Source organism: Mustela lutreola, chromosome 9, assembly GCF_030435805.1.
Source record: "Mustela lutreola isolate mMusLut2 chromosome 9, mMusLut2.pri, whole genome shotgun sequence".
In the NCBI taxonomy this organism is placed as follows: domain Eukaryota; kingdom Metazoa; phylum Chordata; class Mammalia; order Carnivora; family Mustelidae; genus Mustela; species Mustela lutreola.
Genome location: NC_081298.1, coordinates 136,855,084 through 136,878,475, shown reverse-complemented (window position 1 = coordinate 136,878,475; position 23,392 = coordinate 136,855,084). Strand labels below are relative to the sequence as shown.

General features: G+C 37.8%; 1 protein-coding gene across 1 annotated transcript; it reads left to right on the top strand.

The window, feature by feature from the left end:
* Positions 1 to 249: 249 nt before the first annotated feature.
* On the top strand, positions 250 to 1,300 carry LOC131807358 (synaptobrevin homolog YKT6-like). Its single transcript, XM_059132613.1, has one exon. The coding sequence runs from the start codon at positions 417 to 419 to the stop codon at positions 1,011 to 1,013; it is 597 nt and encodes a 198-aa protein (XP_058988596.1). The 5' UTR covers positions 250 to 416; the 3' UTR covers positions 1,014 to 1,300.
* Positions 1,301 to 23,392: the final 22,092 nt, after the last annotated feature.

The window sequence follows — 23,392 nt, the reverse complement described above, 5'->3', positions numbered from 1 at the left end:
AAATTTGTAAGAGCCTCACCTAAGCCAGTGCACACAGGCATGGAAAAAATGGGGAGAGATCGAAGAGGTAATTTGGATGGATAATAAATATGATTTTTGTTATTGACCAGAGAGGAAAAGAAAGGAAAGAATTAAACATGATTCCTAGTGACTAAGTACCTAAGACAATAATGATGCTCTAAATAAAGGGATTACAGCTTTAGAAGATTGATATGAATTCCTTGGAAGGTGAGGTGTTTTTTAATTTAAAAAAATTTTTAGGACCAGAACCGGAAGTCGGCCTCGGGCCAGGCGGGGAAGCCGGCGTCCGACCCGTCAGCAACCTGCGGTGGTCCCCAGGGGCGGTGGCTGCGCTGCTCCCTGCGAGGCGGTCCCGCGGGCGGGCGGGCGGGCGGGCTGCCCGGAGGCGCGGCACCATGAAGCTGTACAGCCTCAGCGTCCTGTACAAAGGCGAGCACAAGGTGGTGCTGCTCAAAGCCGCGTACGACGTGTCCTCCTTCAGCTTCTTCCAGAGGTCCAGCGTTCAGGAATTCACGACCTTCACGAGTCAGCGGATCGTGGAGCGCTCGGCGAAAGGCAGCAGAGCTTCTGTCAAAGAACAAGAATACCTGTGCCACGTCTATGTACGAAACGACAATCTCGCAGGAGTGGTCATCGCTGACAGCGAGTATCCATCCCGGGTGGCCTTTACCTTGCTGGAGAAGGTACTGGACGAATTCTCCAAACACGTGGACAGGATAGAGTGGCCAGTCGGATCCCCTGCTAGCATCCACTACACGGCCCTGGACGACTACCTGAGTCGGTACCAGAACCCGCGAGAAGCCGACCCCATGACTAAAGTGCAGGCTGAGCTGGATGAGACCAAGATCATTCTGCACAACACCATGGAGTCTCTTCTGGAGCGAGGGGAGCGGCTGGATGACTTGGTGTCCAAGTCCGAGGTGCTGGGAACGCAGTCCAAAGCCTTCTACAAGACAGCTCGGAAACAGAACTCGTGCTGTGCGATCTTGTGACGGCAGCCCGTGGAGGCCCTCGTGCCCAGCCGGCCTGGCCGTTAGCGTCAGAACCGCAGTCCCTGGAGAAGCAGAGCCACCGTGGAGAGACCCGCGTGGGGACACATTTTCACTTGGGAGCTCCTGGCAGGAACTGAGGGGTTGTGGAAGGGCCTGGGGCTTGGGAACATTCAAATTTACATGTCCGGTGATTTTTGAAAAGCTCGTTTGAGGCCCCCAATGGCCTGTTCTTGGGCCAGATGAAACCATAAATTCAAATGACTCACATAAAAACAAAACAAAAAAAATTTTTTTTAAATAAATCTTTGGTTTTCATAAGTAACATTGTCATGATTATAGAGCCATTAGGATCTGGACTTCATATCCTAACTCTGCTATCACTAGGGCTCCCATTCTGCTGTTTTTGTCACATTAGACATGTCACCATGGTGAAGGAGGTCCCCAAGGCTCGAATCACCCAATGGCATTTTTCATTTGTTGGTCTGGTAGGCGGGTTTTGGTCAAAGGCATATAATTAAGATGAACCAAAGATCAGTTTGGTGACTGAACTGCTTGCTTTGAGTGATGCCATCTGTCACCCAGATCACTCTGAGTCATTGCGGATACACGCGCCAGAGACATCTCCAGGTCGCTGAGGGTTTTCAAGCTGATTTTGCTTAGTGTTGATGCCAACTGCTGGTGCTTCTACTGCTGGGTTGATATGAAAACACTTGGCAGATCCTCACTTCTGAGGATGAGAAAAGGTAAGAGACAAGCCCCTCCCTCAAAGTAGCTGGGAACTATAAACTCTGTTTTGTTTTGTTTTGTTTTTTCAATCCTTTTACTTATTTGTTTGCTTGTTTCCCTTTTGGGGCATTTCTGTTGTGAATGAGGTTTATGTAAATCTGTCACTGGTATATCCTACTGCCTTCTTTCATCCCTGGTACATTATAGAACAAAAGACTGAAATTATGGGTGATTAAGTGTATTTCTTTACTAAAAATTAAATGGATATTAACTTAAATATATTACAAATGATTATCAAGAGAAATATTCTCTCAAATTCACTTAAATCAATTATATTGGGAGTGGGAGAGGAGATGTTCCCCGAAGCTAGGGTATGGAGGGCATTCAAAAAGGGGTTGGTCTAAACTTTATTGTCCTTCCATTTAGATACTTTAAATTTTATCTCTGGGTTGATCCAGGTTTTCAGAAAACATGTTATCTATTTTTAAAGATTTTTTTTTTATTATTTGAGTGAGAGAGAGAGCATGCAAATGCACGGGGGCATGTAGAGGGAGAGAAAGAGACTATCAAGCAGACTCTGGGCTGAATGCAGAGTCTGGTGCAGGGCCTGAACCCCAAGATCATGACCAAGGCAAAACCAAAGGTTGGGGGCTTAACTAACTCAGCCACCCAGGTGCCCCAAGAAAACATATTTTTAAACACATTGGTAGAGACTCTGTTGAGGCATTTTTACTAACTTCCTTCAAGCTATGCCACCAGCTTACATCAGTGGGCATTACTGAAAAGAGCTTTTAGAAACTTAAAGGTGTATTTACTGAAAAATTCTCAAGTGTTATTTGGCAGCACACTATACAATGAATTCTTTATGTGAATTCACAGCAGACATCTGGCTCTCAGCACCCGGAGCAGATAGGAACAGGTGTGTTTCTCTAAAGAAAAACAAACAAAAAAACAACAACAACAAACAAACAAAACAACTCACATTTGCAGTACTCAAATGATGATGAACATGATTTTCTGTACTTGGACTCACAGAATTCCTCAAGTCAAACTTGGGCTCCTAAGAGAATGCAAACCATACCTACAGAATGCGTTTCTGTTTTTCTGGTTTTATTTATTTATTTTTAGTTGCATTTTCCCAACTTAAAATAATGTATGGCTTTAGCTAATTTTCCTTACATCTCTTCTGGAAAATATAAGCTTATGGATTAATTATAATATCTACTATATTGGATTAATATATAATATCTACTATATAGGGAGTGCTTTTTATGTGCTAGGAACTGTCCTCAAACAGTGACTCAACCATGTTTCTCAGGCATAAGGAAGACATTCACAATTGCCCAGAGGTCAGCTGTTTAAGGTCACAAGCCACCTAATGGTGCAATTGAGTTATGGTTCTATATGATCTGAGCTTTGAACCACCTCATTATATTACCTGTTCAAGTGCAGCATACTTTGAAGATGTTTCACAATCTTGTATTTACATCCACTGGCAAACATGTAAATATCACTTGCAAGGTACACATAGAGAACTATAAATACACAGTGGTTTTGTGAATGTGTGTGTGTGTGTGTGTGTGTTGAGGAATGTTTGACTGTCTTGCTGTCATCCATGGAAACGTCTTGTTGAGGCTTTTATGCTGAAAGGAGTAAGTTTAATATGAGTAATGTTAATTTGTTCTCCTCCCTCTCTCTCTACTCAGATCCTATTCTCATGTTTTGAATTTATGTTTAAAAATAGATGTTTGTTACTTTTTAAAGATTTTATTTATTTAGTTGAGAGAGAGAGAGCATGAACAGGAAGAGAGCATGAACAGGACAGTAAGGGATCAGAGAATCTGAAGCCGACTCCATGCTGAGCACAGAGCCTGTCCTAGGGCTCAATCCCAGGACCTCGAGATCATGACCCAAGCCAAAACCAGAAGTTGGATGCTTAACTGACTGAGCCATCCAGGTGTCTGTAGACATGTACTGATCACTCATTATGTACCTGCTATCGCGAGCACCTACTATGTGCCATACATACTACCTTGCTCATTCCTCAAAGAATTCCCATTCCCACAGTAGCTTCCTTTGTCCACAATTTTTTTTTTAAGATTTTATTTATTTGACAGAGAGAGATCACAAGTAGGCAGAGAGGCAAGCAGAGAGAGAGAGAGAGAGGAGGAAGCAGGCTCCCCGCTGAGCAGAGAGCCCGATGCGGGACTCAATCCCAGAACCCTGAGACCATGACCTGAGCTGAAGGCAGAGGCTTAACCCACTGAGCCATCCAGGAGCCCCCAAAAGTTGTTTTTTTTTTAATAATTTAAATAAAAATAAAGATTTGCTTCTGATTTTTTAATAGAATTTGAGTGTTATTCTCCTTTGAACTGACCAGTAGAGTATTAGGTATTAAAACTGGATCAAGTTTTCGATGTCATTTAAATATTTTAAAATAATTTTTCTTAGTCTCTTTTGAGATACTTCTACCCCATTTTTTTTTCTTTTTTGGTGATTTGGATATATTCGTCTTTTTGTTGATCTGAGATAGCTCATTATTATACACAAACCCACTAGCATAGCATACATTTTTTTGCTAATCCTTCAAAATCTCACCCTTCAACTCCACTCTGCTTATACCTAGAAAAATGTTTAGTTTCCTAGCCTTTTCCCCTACAATTTCAGTGATTCAGGAAAAAAATTTCAGAAAACTTCAACTCAAGTAAAGATTCACACAACAATGTTAGAAACTAACCTAGACGGAAAAATGGCAAAGTGTAGATATTTGCCATTTTGTGGGGTGAAACTAATTCCAGCAAAACTTAAATGAGTACTTATTATTAATGATTAATTATTCCTTAATATGGAAAATCAAGTTTCACATACATTTATGAATATTGCTCAATTAAAAAATTGAATGTCAACAATAATCGAGGTGTATTTTGTGAAGTTGATCGATAGGGCCATAAGTAGTACGTGCTTGGGCAGCTCGCCTCGCCCCACTGTGTTTCTTCAACATTAGAGATGTCCTCTTCTCCCACCTAGAATATCTACCTCAATCATACCTTCTGGTTTATAGCCTCTCCATGCTTGTGGACTATCTGCAAAGCCTAACATTTCTCCCAAGTCTACTGCTCCCAAGCTGATATGCTGAATAATACAGATGTTTATAATACAAGCACATGCTTTCGAATGTAACATCCTTTCAAATGTGAAATAGTTGTAAAATCCAGATTTGACATAAGTAGAAATCTGCTTGGCAAGATTGCTTTGTTCCTGCCCTTCCCTTCATTGAAGGGATGGAAACTATGACTGGAGAAATAGAAGGGAACAGAGAAGAAAACAGAGCATAAAGATTTTTAGAGGAAACAAGGTAAAGTTTTGTCAGTGAAAAGCCATTGAGCAGCTACACAAGTATTAAGGCCAGGGGCACCTACACAAGTATTAAGACTTCCTGGGGCGCCTGAGTAGCTCAGTGGGTTAGGCCTCTGCTTTCCACTCAGGTCATGATCTCAGGTTCTGGGATGGAGCCCCGCATCGGGCTCTCTGCTCCGCAGGGGGGCCTCCCTCTCCCACCCACTCCCTCTGCCTCTCTGCCTACTTGTGCTCTCTCTCTCTCTCTCTGTCAAATAAATAAATAAATAATCTAAAAAAACAAAAACAAAAACAAAAACAAAACCTAGAACTTCCTGAATCTGAAATTCTGTCGAGTTCAAATACACATACTTTGTTCTATGGTGGGTATGAGCATATCTCATAACAACATGAGACCAAACTGTGTAATTTCCATTTTGTAGATATGAGAGTAATGTCATATGATCCAGCCTTGCAGAATATATAATGGGAAGTGGTTGGATACATGTGTACTTGTGATAGGAAATGCCAATCTTTAAAAGAAATTAATTGACTAACAGACTTGAGTTTACTCATTTAGAATTACTAGATTCAGGAGTTATATAGAATTATACTTTATGATTATTTACAAAAGAAATAAAGTAGGTAATTTCATTATCCTCAGATTTATACATTTGAAAGGAAGTTATTTCAAAGACCATTAAATGAGCCAAACATCACTCTTAAAGGTTTTGAGATGAAGAGGTGTATTACTGTGCCCCAAGTACCATTCTTTAAGTTCGATAAACCTACTTAAGGTGTTGCAATTTTATAGTTTTCATTAAAGAGATAATTAAGCATAAGATCATGAAAATCTTTCTTGCAAACCTTCTGATGGGAGAGATGATTTCAAACAACCAAATGTTCACAAGCATCGATGTGATAAACAACAAGGATTTATTCACGTTCTTTCCATTTTACACACAACTGAAAAAACAACTTTACTACCAGCCTATCCCATTTCTTCTTTGTGGTAACTTCTTTATGCTAACATCTCTGTTTCTCCCCTTTCCAATATGCATTGAGGAGTCCTGAGGTTTTGTACACAAAGCCACGGCCTCGACTGGAATATGAATGTATTTACCCCAGGATTTAGACTCAACGAGCTCTGTATGATGGCATAAGGGGTGTGCTGGGGATGGCGAGGTTCAAAAAGTTGCTGGGAAATAAATGTAGTACGAAAAGAGAGGTTTGGGTCAGAAGGCCTGGTCCTGAGTTCTAGGATTCAGAATGCAGGGAATGCTTTGAGTTATCTCATGTTGTTCAAGATCCGGGTCTTGGGGAAGAGCAGGGAGTAAAGTCTGAGGGATGCCTGTGAAGCCTCAGTAATGCAGTAATAGTAATGCAGTAATAGTCTCTTCTGGGACGAGGGCAACAAAGCATGATATAAAGTAGGTAAGAGGAACACTCTCTATTTCAGGAAAGAACGTGTCCCAGCTCAGGTGCCTTGACTGGTTATATGATACTCTGTAAGCCTGGGCACTCTGGGACTCCAGTGGGATCAGTGGCTTCATCCTTGGCATTTAAAAGCTGTGTTATTTTGGGAAGCTGGCATAGCCTCTGAGCCTCAGTAACCTCATTTGTAATATGAACGGATAATAGGCCAAATTCAGAGGGTTGTTATGAATGTTATTTTGCACATGTATGACATTATGAACAATGCTTAGCACCCAGTAAACAATTATTTATTATTATGTATGCTGAACCCTTAGGCTTTTTGATCAGAAAAGAAATAACATTTCCTCTGCACAGGGGGTCTAGAGTGAAGGAATGGAGGTCACAGTGCAGTCATAGTACTCAAAAGACTGAGAAACTTGAAATAACACATGAAGCCAAAGTTGTAAGGAACTGGTAGAAAATGATGCATTTATTTGATCATCGGGATGGCTGTCTTCATCCACACTCTAAACAGTCCATAGTCATTTTCCAAAAATAATTTGGGAACTCGTGTTGGGAGAAGCCCACATTTTGTTCATTTTTAAAAAGAGTTTATTTGTTCATTAGTAGAAAGAGAGAGAGGGCAGGAGGGCACTAGGGCATAGAAAATCTCAAGCAGACTCCCACCGAGCCCAGAGCCTGATTGGGGCTCCACCCACGACCCTGAGATCATGATCTGAAACAAATTCAAGACTTGGACATTTAACCAACTGAGCCACCCTCTTTTGTCAAATTTATTTATTTTTTTTCTTTTGTCAAATTTAAATGGGCTGTAGATCCTGTGCTAGTGTTTCCCATTGGAACAGAAATACGGTCTTGTGTCTCTTGTTAGAGTCCAGAAGCAGTTACAGACATGGTTTTGTGTTTGAATCCCAGATGCGTTGATTCCTTTTATGAGATTGAGGGCAATTTATGTTATTTTTCTTAATCTCCGGGTTTAGTTTTCTCATTAAAGAACTGGAAAGAATCATGGGAATTTAGCTATTAAGATTATTGAGGTGTAAATCAATATATGATTTGAGTTCTAAGTAATTAGTGCCAGAAATACAGTAAGATTCAATGAATGATGATGATTTTGAAGGAGTGATAGTGACAGATGACATGAAGTTGCTTTAGCCTAGGAAATAGCGATTATTCTTATGGAAACCCTCTTGAAAGGATATTGGGTATCGTGATGCTGCTTATAAGACACTGAGATATACACAGAACAGATACACTGATTTATAATTTAAAAAGAGCAATAACAATCTTGATAGGGAATAAAAACATTTACGGCTCTATCATGTAGCGCATGACAGAATGTGATTATACACACTCGGGGGCATAGGACAGAAGTACCTTACAAGCACTGGAAGAAGCAAAGCTGAATTCTACGGAATAAAGTCTCTGGAACTGGGTGATAGTCAGCTGGGCATTTAAGAGCAAACAGAATGTTTCCGGAGAGTTATGGTCTTTGGCCAAAGCCAAGATTTTCAGAGGTTTAAAATAGCATGTTTCAGGTTTCTGTAACCACTGCCTTTTCTTGCCCTAGATTGGGTTGTCCGATAAAACACAGAATGTCCAGTTAAATTTGAATTTCAAATAAGCACCAATAATTTTTAGTATAAGTACGTCCTAATATGACATGGGGCTAATATTAAAAATAATAAATATTTCTAAAAATCACATATAACCAGACATCTTAAATTTTTATTTGTTCAACATGGTGACCCTAATCAGCTACAGCACAGATAGTGAGTTTGAGGCATTTAAAGACCATTTCGTTAAAGCAGGAGTTACTACTACTTCTTTGGATGGGCTCAGAGCAATCACTTCCCATCTCTGCACATGAGTTTCTACATCTGGTGTAGATTAAGAGATGGTTAAAGAAACACCTCTCAGTCCCTCTACAGCTCCCATGGTCTGTGGATATAACTATGATGCTTGGAATGTGGGGTCAACCTCCATTAATATATGACTCTGATATTTATATTGATATTGAACACAATATGTGTGTGATGTCTCACACACAGCATTCATTACTTCTTATATTTTCTCTCTATTTCTGAAAACAAGTTCATTTTCCAATGTGTAAACTGGGTTTTCAAATGTGTAAACTTGGTTTATACATTTGAAAATGTATAAATATTTGGATGAAAATTCATACATTTTCAAACATATAAACCAGGTATTAAATGGTTTGGCTGGAGCTATAAAGCTGAAACATGAGGAAGTCAGGATTTCATCTGTCTTCTTTCAGATCCTTACTATTGGTCACTTTTGATAGACTTGAGGTCTCATTGAGCTTTCCTTTGGTATTTAAAAGGAGTTGTTAGTAGAGAATAATACAGTAGATAAATGTAAAACTGGATACTCTATATTAAAGAATAATTGTTGAAATGTAATTATAAATTTTCACTAGAGGAGACACTAATGGAAGGTATTTTTATCTTTTTTTCCCAGTATGATTGCTATGATTCTACTTTAAAATAAGGTTTCAAGGTTTTCTAGGGAAGTAAATTGGTGTCAGAATTTCCAATAAAAGCTTGATTGTGTGACAGATGACCTGCTCACATCGTGATATATAGTTTCCAATAATTTTGAAAGCACGTCTAGCCCTCATCCCACCGTATATATTACATAGATTTTATTTGAAATTTTGCAAAAGTGCTACCCAATCATTCTTTGTACTTAAGTTGAAGGGGAAAGCTGTAAGTTTCACTAAAGCATGACACTTCCGAGCACATATTCACAATATATATATATTTTTTCACAGTTTTCCTTGAGCACTTAACAGGTCAGTAGGCAAGATATTATAGAACTGGAGTACTTCAGTGTATAAGTGTTTTAGAAGCAGATTGATGTCTGTCCTCATAAATTAGGAATTAGGCAGTGGCAAAAAACAGCAATGCAGCAGCATTTTTGTTTTCAATTAAGAGCTAGAAGATGACAGAGTGGGATACTCCACGTAACTTCAACAGTTACCAAGAAGCTTCATAGTGCGAAACTGGGGATGCCGTTCAAGGGCACAATCATGGCCATCATGGCATTGGTTGTGTCCTGCTGGGGGTGGGTGGAGTGAAGCAGTTAGGTATGGTTTTCTTTCCAGCTGCAAAAGCCTGAAGAGGGAAATAAGTTCAAGGAGAGAAAGTGTAGTGTCTTGAAGTGAAAGAGGAACAACTCTTCTTTTCCCAATTGTTCAGTCTTCTTGTTTGGGTGAGAACTACATACACAGGCAACAGAGGCCACCGATTTGTCTTGTGGTCAAAGAAAGGTAAGGTTCAGAACAACCTTGCAGGATAGAGTAGGTAGGTGCCAGCCCTGAGAAGGCCTGTATTTTGTTCCTTGTATATTCAGGGAGGTACAGGGCTAAGACATATATGGTGCTGAGGAGGCAGTGTGGGCAGAGGGTTCCATGCACTAAACCAAGGAACAGCAAACAATGACCCCACAGCTCATATCCTCCTTCTGCCTGCTTCTGTATGGCCTGTGAGCTGAGAGCTCTTCCTCCATTTCTATATACCTAGGAACAATGAAAAAAAAAAATAGCTACATGAAATGCAAGTTTCGCCGGCTCTCAATAAAGTTTTCTTGAAACAATCTCACTCCGTCACTTATCTCCCTCTAGCTGTTCTTGTGCTTGAGTGGCAGAGTTGGAAGTGCAAGAGACTGTATGGCCCACACAGACGAAAACATTTATGATTAGCCCTTTACAGAACAAAATTGGCCACTGCGATACAAAATCTTGAATGGGTGCTGTTTTAGGGTCATTACAAGTAACATGTCTTTTGGTATAGTCACTTTTCCGTAATTCAGGCCTCATCAGGAATGCCGGGATAGTGGATAAAGAGAGAAAAATGACATGCAACAGCCCACACAAGGACTTGTGTTTACTTAAGTGAGGATTTAGTTGTTTGACAGACAAGAAGAGGTATCCCAGTTTGGACGACTGGTGTAACAGAAAATCTACGTTGGATGTCCCCAAGGAGCAGGTTGTCTCTATATAGCTGTACTCAGAGTGGGGGCAGAATGTGGTTGTTCCCAATTACACTCAACCCATGCCCTTGAGGCAGACAGGAGAGAAGTCTGGTTCTTCAGGCCCTTCTCAGTGTTCTCTCTAGTCTTACTTCCCTTGTCAATCAACTCCCCCAAGGGTATGTGTGATCATAACCTCACATCAGTTCAACCCCCGATCACCTGCCTCTGAGATGTTATTGGAACCCTCCACAGTGATCATGCAGGCCATTATTTGCCAAGGCTAGCCAAGATTCTGGAGAATCAACATTTGCCTTAATGCTATTTTTGTGGAGTCAGGTCAAAATGCATTAAGTACAGCATTTATTATGTAAGAGATAACACTCAGAGTTGTTTTTTTTTTAAATTTCATTTTTTAACTAATATTACCTCTCTTATGAGACTGATGCGCTACCTACTACGCTAACAAGGCACCTACCAATATTACCTCTCTTAATCTTATAACTCTAAGAAGTGAGTATCATAATCCTATAGTACAGATAAGGAAATGGAATCACAATTTATAAGGCCCTACAGGAAGTGAGTATTGTAGCCTGGATACTGACCCTTTGACTCTCGAACTTCTCCTCTGAACTATCCTGCTCACATTTATGTTTCTGGACATAATCTAGACTCAAGATGGCTCTTCTGGTGGGGAAGGGCCAGTGGCATCTGTAAACCTTTTGGGTATTTTCTACTGGTACTAGAGGTCCCTCTTTCCCCTCCCTTCTCCTGCTCTCATTCATTAAACCTGTCACTAGAGAAAGAGGGGCTTTCTGATGAGTAAGCCATGGAAGCTATGTGGGGATGAATCCTAGAGGCTCTTCTCTTTCCTGTCCCTGTGCTGGGTTGGTCCACGGGAAAGCAGTGAGTCATGTCTAGAAAAGGATATTGCAGAGGGTCCACCACACACTCAGAAAGGCCCAGGCCAGCTGCAGTGTCCACTGGAGCTTGGACCTGGGTATGGCTTAAATGACCACTGCCACTGCTGTGGCCCTAGGAAAGGGGCAGTGAGTTGCCTCACTGCACACAAAGCAAATAGATGCCTGGTGCAGAAGCCAACCCTGACTGTGTGGCAGTCCTAGAACATGTTTAACAAGGAACTCACTCATCTTTTTCTCTAGGTCACATCAGTTTCATCAGGAACTCACTCATCTTTTTCTCTAGGTCACAGCCATTTCGTCGCAAAAGCAAGTCAGTTATTCTTACGTGATTTCCCACGAAAGTGCAGACACCCCCATTTCCATCTAAAAGCATACTTGTGCTCAAAGAGTAAAAGTCAACTCCAGTATTTCGTGAACCAACTTCTTGATAGTCCCTTGTGCCACTTACACTCCCCACAGGGTTAAGCATCTTCATGTTAGTAGTTTTATACTCTGTTAACCAGTGATATCACATAAATATATGAAGTTATGAATTACTTTTTATGCTGCTCGTTTTTACTTCTGTGGATGCTGGGCACAGTGATTTTTTTTTTTTTTTTTTTTTTTTTTTTTTTTTAAGGCCAAAGGCAGGTACTTTCTTCCAATATCCTTCTCTAAAGGTCTGTCCTCCATACTCTATGGAGAATCCATTCTATTCCCATACTATGCTTCCATTTTTCCCTTGGGCATATCCTTCCTCCATTCTTCTGGCCAGAATTCCCACCTCTATCAGCAAAAATAAGCATAAAAAAATTAAAAAAAAAACCAAAAACTTTTTTCTGACTTTCATTACATATACTATCTTCTTAAATCTTAGTTTGAGATTAATCTACATACCATAAAATTGACCCAACTTACAGTTCAATTAATGTTTTAATGAATTTATAGAGTAGTCAAAGCCTCCCCACAATCCTGCTTTAGAATCACCTCATTATCCATCCATCCACATTATCCATCCACAAATGTTTCCCCAGGCCTCTTTTTCAATCCCCCTTCCCATTGGTGGCCCCAGATACCACCGGGTATGCTTTCTGATGCTACAGTCTTGAATTTAGACCCCTCCCCCAAATGCAAATAAAATCTTATACTAAGAAGTCTTTCATGTGTGACTTCTTTTTATCATTTATTAACTTTTATTAATTCACCCCTGCTTTATTCCACATTTTGTTAAACCAATTCCAGGTATGGTATTATGGATAACACTGTTAATGGCATAGGAATTTTTGTGTGGACATAGGTTTGCATTTTGTTTAGGTAAATAATCCTTAGATCAATAAGTGTTAAGGGACAGCCAACTCTTTTCCAAAGTGACTGTACAATTTTAAATTTATGTATGTCACCAGCTAGAGATGAGATTTCTCAAATCCTTAGCATTCCAGTGGACATGTTATGATATGGTGTTACAGTTTTTGATATTCAATTACTTAATAACTAATGATGTTAAGCAGCTTCTCGTGTGCTTACTTGACATTTGCATGTGTGTGTGTGTGTTTGTGTGTGTTTGTGTATTCGGTTTTATTTGTTTGACAGAGAGAGACACAGTGTGTAAAAGATGCAGGGACAGGGGCACCTGGGTGGCTCAGTTGGTTAAGCAGCTGCATTTGGCTCAGGTCATGATCCCAGCGGCCTGGGATCCAGTCCTACATCGTGCTCCTTGCTCGGCAGGGAGCCTGCTTCTCCCTCTGTCTCTGTCTGCCTGTGCGCGCTCTCTCTCTCTCTCTCTCGCTCTCTCTCCCTCTGGCAAATAAATAAATAAATAATATTTAAAAAAAAAAAAAAGGGCAGGGGGAAGAGTAGAGGGAGAGAGAGAAGCAGACTCTCTGCTGAGTAAGGAGCCCGATGCAGGGCTTGGTCCTAGGACCCCAGGATTATGACCTGAGCCTAAGGCAGACACTTAGCCAACTGAGCCATCTAGACGTCCCACCTGTTCACTTTATAGTGTGTTTTCTCTTTTCATTTTTGAATTGTTACAGTATTTTATATATTCTAGATACAAGTTGTTTTCTACATATATTTTACAAATATATTTTTCAAACCCATGACTTGCATTTTAATTTTCTAAGTGTCTTTTGAAAGTTTTTAAAATTTGAGGAAATCAATTTCTCAAGTATCACTTTTTAGTGATTTATGCTTTGGTGCTCTAAATAAGAATATTTTGCTTAGCCCAAATTTAGAAAGATTTTTATCCTAGGTTTCTTTTATATACAGTTTTAGGTTTACTTTTTGGTTCACTTTTAGGCCTATGATACATTATTATTTATTTGTAAGGATATGCTATATCTAATTATTTCAACACTATTTGTTGAGAAAACTGTCATTTTCTCATTAAATTTTCATGGCATTTTTGGTGAACGTCAATTGATCATATATGTGTGGGCTTATTTCTAGATTCTGTTCTGTCACATTAATATATACATATGTATTAATGCAAATGCCAATACTAGGCTCTTTTTTATTGTAATTTTATAGTTTGTCTTGAACTTAGTCCTGGAAGTTGTGCAATTTTTTTTTTAATTGTTTTGGCTATTCTAGACCATTTGCACTTCTCTACAAATTTTAGAATTGTCTGTTTCCTCAAAAGGCCTGATGGGATTTTGATACAGATTGCATGAAATCTATAGATTAATTGGGCAGAAATGCCATTTTAGCAACATTGTGTCTTTCAATCCATGCATATGGTGATCTCTCAATTAATTTTCTTAGAAATCTTGTGTACATTTCTCCCAAGTATTCTGTATTTTGATGAAACTACAAAGGTTTTAAACTGCACTTTTGGAATTTTACTGGAATACACAACTCCTTTTTATATGTTAATGTTCTCATTTTGCCACCTTGCAAAATGTACTGATTGACTCGAATGATTATTTTTGTAGATTTTGTAGGATTGATTTTTATGTGAATTATATTTTACGTGACTTAATTTTTATGTAAATTTATAATTATGAATTATGTTAATTGTAGGACAACTTTGCTTCCTTTTTATTGATCCATAGGCCTTAATTTATTTTCCTTGACATATTGCACTGGCTAGTACTTCCAGTGTGACACTGAATATAAGTCATGAAAGTGGGCATTTTTGCCTTCTTAATAATCTTAGGTAAAAAACATTCATATATTGCTATGTACGATTATAGTATTTCCAGGTTTTTCATAACTGTCCTTTGTCAGTTTGAGGAATTTGCTTTCTGTTCCTGCTCTGCTGAGAGTTTTCATTTCTATGTATGGGATTTATGTAAATGCCTACTATCCATGCCAAATCCATCCAATGCCAAATGATCATGATTATTTGGCTTTATCCTTTGTTTAGTGATTTATATTTATTTTCAGCTCTGAAATCATACTAAGTCCTCTATAGAAGCGGTATATTAGTCTTCTTATATATTGCTATCCTGCAAGACACATATCTCTAACTGCTAACTAAGTGGTATCTATAGCTTTTATAATGAAACTTTATTATTAAAATAAATTAAGACATGTTCACTGCTCCTCTAGTATAGGAAATTGTTTATGCAGGATTGATCATATCCATCAATTGAACCTGAAATCTTCTTATTGGGAATGTATTTAATGATCAAATCATTCTCTTTACTTGGTAAAGGTCTATTCAGATGGTCTACTTCTTTTTCAATACATGTTGTTCATTTGTAATATTGTATTTATCCAATTCCCCCAGTTGTCTATTTTTGGGGCATACTTTTGTATATCATAGTCCCATATAATCTTTGTAGCTGCTTCTTCAGTGATTCCCCTCTTTCTTTCCTGATATTTGTCATTTTTATCTTATCTCCCTTTGTTCTTGGCCAATCTAGTTAACCGAGGTTGTAGCCTCAGGCCAGTGAAACTATAGGTTTACCAATTTTTCTGAACCAAGTTTGATATTTTACCTACACAATCTGTGAGTTTTCACTGTAGACCTCTTCTGTCACCTCTTGCCCCCAGTAAAGTTGTGATTTTATCATCAGAGCTGGAGCAATGGGAATAACCCTGCCCAAGGAGTCCAGCCCCTCACTGCCATTGTTGTTTGATGCAAAAGCAATTTTTCAAGAGTAAATTGGATCAACTGGTTATCTGCCTTTGATCATTTCCCAGTGACTGAAATAGTTATTTTTAATAATTTTATCAGTTTTTAATACTTGTTTCTTGTGGACCTCCTCATGCCTCCACTAACCAAATCCGTTTTCTGCACTATCATTAAAAAATAATATACTTTAAATACATTATTAACACTGTGAATGGTATTTATTATACATGTAAGTAATACGATTGAAGGACGGTAATACAACTCTATGTATGCTTTTTTGAAAAGTTTTGATTCTGTTACCTTTCCATCTTAGTTATAAGATACGTACTACATTATATAATAAATCAATTATATCTCAATAAAAAAGGAAAACGCAGTAGTGGCCATCAGATGATTTCAGACACTGAGTTAAACTTTCTTGGGGGACGTATGCATATAGATGACAACACACATGGCCGTTCTAGTAGGGTGTGGTGGTAACCCACTATATTTCTTAGCATGTTCATCATTACCACTTCCTCTGCACATCTTTTAAATACTTTGTTTCTTCAATCATCTTCTGTTTTCACATCTATCTGTTCTTTTGTCCCTCATCAATATGGATACCTCTGTTGTATTTGAGACACATATCTCCAACTAAGTGTTGCTACCTTTAATTTTCACTGACATCTTAAAATCGGTAAGGGCAAAGCTCAGCGTTTCTTTTCCAAATGGACTTACCTCCCTGCATTCCTTACCTCAGTGAAGGAAGCCATCTTCCAACTGTCCACTAAAGTCAGAAATCATTGAGATGGCTAAGGCACCAGTATCACTCAAATCTCAACTTCCTCTCCATACTGACTGATTTCCAGCTCAGGTTCACCTGTCAGTTGGACCACCCGCAATTTTTCTGATTTTTTAAACTTTATTTCCTTCAGTATCATTGATTTTGCACAGAGCTATTAGCAATGTTTGTAAAAACACGTACTCGGAACATTACTGCTTTTATTAAAAACCCTTTGGTGGTTTCCCAGGGCCTATAAACTATGATGAAATCCCATTTGCGCTGGACACGGAGAAGGTGGTTTGCCCCAATGTATCTATTTAGCCCCATCTTCACTTCCTACATACGGACTCTATACTTTGTAACACTGAAGTAGATTCCCTCTCCTGGTGTTGTGCTTTTCATACATTTTTATCTTGCCAACACTCCTTCTTTCTAGAACATTCTCCCTCATCTACTTTATAAATTCTCATTCCTCACATGTCATCTTACGTGTCTCCACTACTAAAATAATCTTTTGCTGCAACCAGGAAGGATGATCTCATTTGTATTCTGATAACACTTTGCAGTCAGGTACTTGCTATACAGAAATTACATATGCAACTCTTTCTCAGCACACCATAATGTCTTTGAGGATAGGTTTTAGGTCCTACTATGTTTGTTTCCTAAATATGGCATGTAGTGTCTGACACATAATTAATACTCAGTAAGTGCTTCCTAAATGGGTAAAACTAATAAAATGCAAAAATCTTTTTCTTCTACATCTTGTAAGTTGAGGAAAAAAGAATAGGAGGACCTGTGATATCTCTTCTTATGAAACTTACAATCCCATTGGGGAGACACATACAATTTATATTAGTTAGAAATATCTTGGAGAAAAGCATTAGCATAAGCAGATTCTGGATGACATCTCAAGCACTTTATCTTAGCTGTGCCAATCAGGGCCTAGATTACTAAGGAAGGAAATTAGTCTTCCCCTACCCCCCCATCCCCACACAGTACATAGAAACTACATTCATTTTATCATTCAAATTGTTTTCAGATATCTGACAGCCTGTTATGTGGAAGAGGAATTTTGATTCATTCTAGAAACATAAAGTAATATCCAGAAACAGTGTGGGGAACTGAGAACAAAGACTTAGCTGAAAAATTTCAATCATCTCACTGGATTAGACTCCTTCACAAAGCAGTGAAGTGTTCAGTGGAGTCTGAGTAAGCAAATGCTTGTCAGGAGTCAAGTAGAATGGAGGCATAGGATGGGTCACTGGACAATTCCTTATGAATCTTAAAACCATGTAAGATTAACAGTCACCTTAAAAACATCAGATGGATTTTTCAAAGGAGAAACATCTTTATAATGGCAAATGACAAAGAATCCATGCATATAACTACGATTCAAGAAGATGCCCAGTGAAGCATGAAAGTACATTTTTTTTCCCCCCGCATAGGTATATGAGGGCCACCCATAAACTTGAAAATCTCATTCAGGCCAGTGCCATGCAATCACATCAAGTGATGCTGTGTTATAAGACTTACTGTAACAGCCAAGCAGGATAAAATATAATCTTATTACAAGATACACATATATTCTGTTGTGATAAAAATACGTCATTGGAATTCAATTACACACCAATCACAGGTGTGTTTATGCAAGATTAGCTCAATTTATTTAGGTCCTTTTGGCGCCTTGGATTTGCACCATTAACTATTGCCTTAAATATAAAAAAATCTAGTGTCACAATGGTTAAGGATAAACTGAGACATCCATTAGAAATTCCTTATTTTTCATCATTTATTATGTCTGTCCTCCTGTTAGATGATGCTTTATGTAATATTATGTTGAGTGTGAGAAAATTGATTGCATCAAGCTAGACTAGCTTAAGCCTTTTATACAACGTGCACTAACATCCAAGATCCAAACCAGTAATTTTTCTTTTTGGGGTAGAATCTAACTATTGATCCAATTCAGGATTCACTCTCTGATGAGATCTTTTTAAATGTCTCACCTTTTCAGATTGTTTTTCAGAGTCCACAGTCGCTTATGATTAAATGTCTCACCTGTTCTCGGAATGAATGGTTCCCCTTCTCTAAGAACTCTCAACGCACTACTAACTTGTTAAAATTAATAAACTGTGATTTTTCAAGAAGTCCCTTTAGGGTCAAGTCACAGCGTGACCTAGTGATGGACCTGCAGGTTCTCCAAAGAGAAGAAAATGACTACATCCAGGAATTGTAGGACCTAGTCCATGTATAGCAACAGGAGACAAGTGAGTATGTGTGGGAGAGGATTCTGGCGTTGCTAAGTGAAAGGGCACATAAAGTGGGAAAAAGAGAGAGATTGTTAACATGGGGATGCTCTCCCCTATTAAATACTGTGAAGCCACAATACATAGCACCCTGGCTAGCCCCAAGGAGGCTTTTCTACAAGGCACTGCTAAAATGGCTTTTGGAAGCCAAAGGAAGCATGGCCAAATGTAGAAATGGCAGAATGAAGAACGGAGACTGTGGAAAAGAAGATCAAAGGTTTCCACCCATGGAGAATTAACTGCCACGGAAATTGCCTTTCCTGACAAATCCTATGAAAGGATTATTTTCCAGCACAGATGCGTAAGCAGCAAAGGACTTTGATCCCAGAGAGGAAAGAGACAAATGCACCAGCTTTCTGTTTGGAGACAATTTCCAGGCTGTAGTCTGAAGGAAAACCCCAAAGAGATGCCAGCAAGGTCTCTGTGTTGAGGAGGGACAGATGTGAAACCAGAAAGGAGGAATTTCATTTGCAGGGCACACTACTGGAAAAGAATAATGGGGGGGGGGGGGTGCTACACAGAGAGTTCCAGAGATATGCAGAGGATTCCCTGTAATTTTTGGTTAGAATCCTATTCACATACAGGAAATAACACCAAAAAAAAGTCAACCAAACAACTCTAGGGCACACAGGAAAATAGCAGCATATCCCTGTAAGGTCTTACACTGTATATTTAGAGGTATATTATTTGAAATGAAGATGTATATTAAAAATCCCAAAATAGTCCCCTATCCATTGCCTGCAAAGATTCTACCCTCTCACATTTTCACTATTTTCTCCTTACTCTATTGTCCTAATTGCAGGCGTGCTTCACAGCTTTATGCAGACATAAAAAATAAGGTAGGCGTTAAGGTCATTCTGAAATGTTTATGCCTGGATGGAGGTGGTACACTGTGCTTTCTCAGCAAAAGTCCTTCCTCTCTCTGGACCATAATTTTTCACTGCATTTAAATTTCTTAACAATACCTAATCTTCTGAAATATTACCTTAGAGGAAAATCAGAAATTGAAAGTTAATTCTATTTCAATAGTACATTTTGTTTTTCAAATGTGTCTAGTACATTTTACAGTGGATGATCTACAGACTTTAATTTCTTTTTCTTTTAAACAACAGCAACCTATTAGCATCCAAACCCTTTACTCTTTGGAAGTGAAACTGATTCCATCAGATGGAAAAGTATAATAACTGAATTTCATTGGAAATCTCATTGGACAAGATTGTTACTCACAAATCAGATTTATGTGTAACAATCATATTCAAAATAACAAACTACTTGTGTTTGTATTTCATAATATTAGAATTATGCTAAATTAATCTTATATGGAATTATATGTATTGCAAATTATTTTGTTTTCCTCCTTTGCAAAGGTAATACTTATTCATTATGATGTAGGATTCAAAAGCACTAGGTCCAGAGCCACATTTCCTTATAAAAATCCTTGCTCTACCTCTTCTTCCTATTTTCCCCAATAACTGTGCCTCATGTCCCTCATATAAATAAATGAATAAATAATGGCATCTAATTTATAGAGTTGTTTGAGAAATACATTGTATAAAATATGTAAAGGGCTTAGAATTTGCATGCATATTTTAAGACACTCAATATTTTTTTTTAATTCACGATATAAAGTCTAGCTACTATAGATTAAAAAAGAAGAAAAATTGCTCTAATGTTAACAGCTTCTAACACTTTGTCTTTTCAGGTCGTTTCTCTGATGCATATTTAATTATTTTCTATGACTTACATATTGATAGATATTACTGTGATAGGCATCCTCTAACTGAAAAGCATAGAGACTTTCATTATTATTTCCTTAGAAATTAATAAAAGAATTTATGGACATGCTAATTTAAAGATTTGGGGGCATGTTTTAAAATCTATCTAAAAGTTCTTAACAAATCAAACTTCCACTGCAAGTCTATCCACTTCTCTTAACACATTGCCAGCACTTATATTAATATTTTAAATAGATTGAATTAAATATTTGATTTGTATGTAGAAAAGTAAGAAAATCATTACAATTGGAATATAGATGGCAGATTTGGTAAAAGTACTAGTTCAATGTTACATTTGCTCTTATTGAAAAATACAGTACTGCTGCATAAAATGTTCTTAGTTACTAAACACTGGAGTATTTTAGGGGTAAAGGGTTTGATGTATACAACTTACTCCCAAATAGTGAATTAAGTGATAAATAGAAGTTTGGGGAAGAGGAGAAAATGGGAGAGGGAGTTAGAAATTGATAGCAAATGGTAAAGCGAATGGGGAAAAATGTTACCAAAGTGTGATTCTGGATACAAGGTTATCCATAGACTGAATGTTTGTGTTCCCCTCACCAACCCAAATTCATATGTTGAACTCTTAATTTCCAAAAATGATAGTATTTGGAAATGGGCACTTTGAGAGGTGCTTAAGTCATGAGGATGGAGCCTTTGTGAAAATTAGAGGTTTTTTTTTTTAATTTTTTGTTATTGAAGTATAATTGACATACCAGGTTATATTAGTTTCAAGTGTACACCATGCTGATTTGTTACTTCTAAACATTTCACAATGCTCACCACGTAAGTATGATCACCATCTATCACCATCCATTACTACAATATTATTATTTTATTTTTTAAGATTTTATTTATTTATTTATTTGGCAGAGAGAAAGTATGGGCAGAGGGAGCAGCAGGGGGAGATGCAGACTCCCCACTGATCTGGAGCTGGACACAGGGCTCAATCCCAGGACCCCAGGATCATGACCTGAGCTGAAGGCAGCCGCTTAACAGACCAAGTAAGCCAGGTGCACCCGTTACTACAATATTATTAACTATATGCCCTAAACGGTACTTTTCATCTCCATGACTCATTTATTTTATAACTGGAACTTTGTACCTGTTAATCTCCTTCACCTGGTTCACCCTTCGCCTCCACCCACCTTCTCTCTCTAGCAACTGCTCTGCTCTCTGTAGTTAAGAATCTGTTTTTCTGTTGGTTTTTAAAATTCCATGTGGAAGTGAAATCATACGGATTAGTGGGATTCGTGTTTTTATGAAAGAAATCCCGCCAAACTCCCTAGTCCTTTCCACCATATAAGGACACAGCAAAAGACACTATCTATCAGCCAGGAAGAGGTCCTTCACGTTACCATGGGGCCATGCTAGTACCTTGATCTTGGGCTTCCCAGGCTTTGGAACTGTGAGAAATACATTTCTGTCATTTATAAGCTACCCAGTTTGTGGCATTTTATTACTGCATACTGAATGGACTAAGGGCGTATAGATGTTCTTTGTAATCTCAATCTTGCAAACTACAAATTTCAGATTACTTGCAAATCGCCAGTTAAAAATAACCATCACTTACAAATTATATGGAAACAACTAATTTAACCAGCGGGTATTAAACTGGAAAAGAATCGTGCTAAAATCCTAAGGACAATGTGAATAAAAACAAAACTAAAAGAAAATAAACAATAAACTTACCTTATTGGCAAAGTTTTGAGTTTAAAATCAATAGTAACTACAGATGAGCAAACATTTTCAATGTATAATAGAGATAAAACTTTATTATTTATATTTATGGGAATAACCATCAGAAAAGTTTTGAGAGTTTTCATATAAAGAGTAAGAAAGGGGATCAGGAGGATTTTGTGGTGAACATTCCTGTTCATTGAGAGTTCATCTGTATTATTTTATTTCTAGCACATCATGTATTAATTTTAAAGGAATACAACTCTAATTTGCTATTTAATATATGCTAATACCCCGAAGATTGTTCCTCTTTAAAATTTTGTGATTGTAGAGCCTATACTTATTTTAATGGATACTTAATTTGATGTTGGTCAACAAATAGGAGATCTGGCAGGTATGCTTCCAGAATCCCAAGGAGAAGAAATTTTATTAAAACTCAGTTTCGGAAAACAAAACAAAACAAAATAAAACAGAACCAACCCCTCAGTTTCAACTGAATTACAAAATCAAAGACTGGTATCTCCCTCTCCATATCTCTGGGCCTTCTCCTTTCTGTAAATTTCTATTTTATTTTCCTCTCCTTTAAAAAAATCTGGTCTGGTTTCTCTTTTCAAACAAAATTACAGTAATCCTGACTTTATATGGCTGTTATAAAGTGTTGAAAGGAATTTGTGTTTTAATATGACTCATAGAGTTTTTTTCTCCATTCTGACTTTATATGGCTGTTATAAAGTGTTGAAAGGAATTTGTGTTTTAATATGACTCATAGAGTTTTTTTCTCCATTTCAGGAGTTTCACTGTGATTTTTAATTTCTTTGACAATGTGAATAATATCTAGATTTTTGGATAATTTCCTTGAAAATTGACTTGACATTTTATATTTTGGTGGCTGAAGTTACTCAGTTATTTTTAAAATGAGCTCTTTCAAATTTAAAACATTGTTTCATTAGATAGTAATTGTTAACACATCAAGGGTTACTTTTGCTCTATATTGATCTCTTCAGTGGGTTCTCTAGGATAAATTCTCAAAAAGTTGACCTAAATCATCATGTACAGCATTTGCTATATTTTTACCAGATAATTATATCTTTATGAGATAATTATTTCAATAAACTGACTCTACTGTGTGCCACACTGGATTCTGAATAATGCATCTCCTGAGTGTTACCCCTGGAGGAAGACTCTGGAATGGTATACGTTATTGGATTTAGAGGTCTCTCATTGTAATGACCATGAGGAAATTTTACCTTCAAAATTAACTTTTGTATGACCAAAACTAAGTTTCACATCTGATATTTTATTTACCAAAGATTTTTATAATAGGCCATGAAAAATATATTTATACCCAAACACTAATATGATATAATAACAGAGAATAGA

Excerpts from the sequence above, each read along its gene's own strand:
- LOC131807358 (XM_059132613.1), top strand. The coding sequence starts at position 417 with ATGAAGCTGTACAGCCTCAGCGTCCTGTACAAAGGCGAGCACAAGGTG.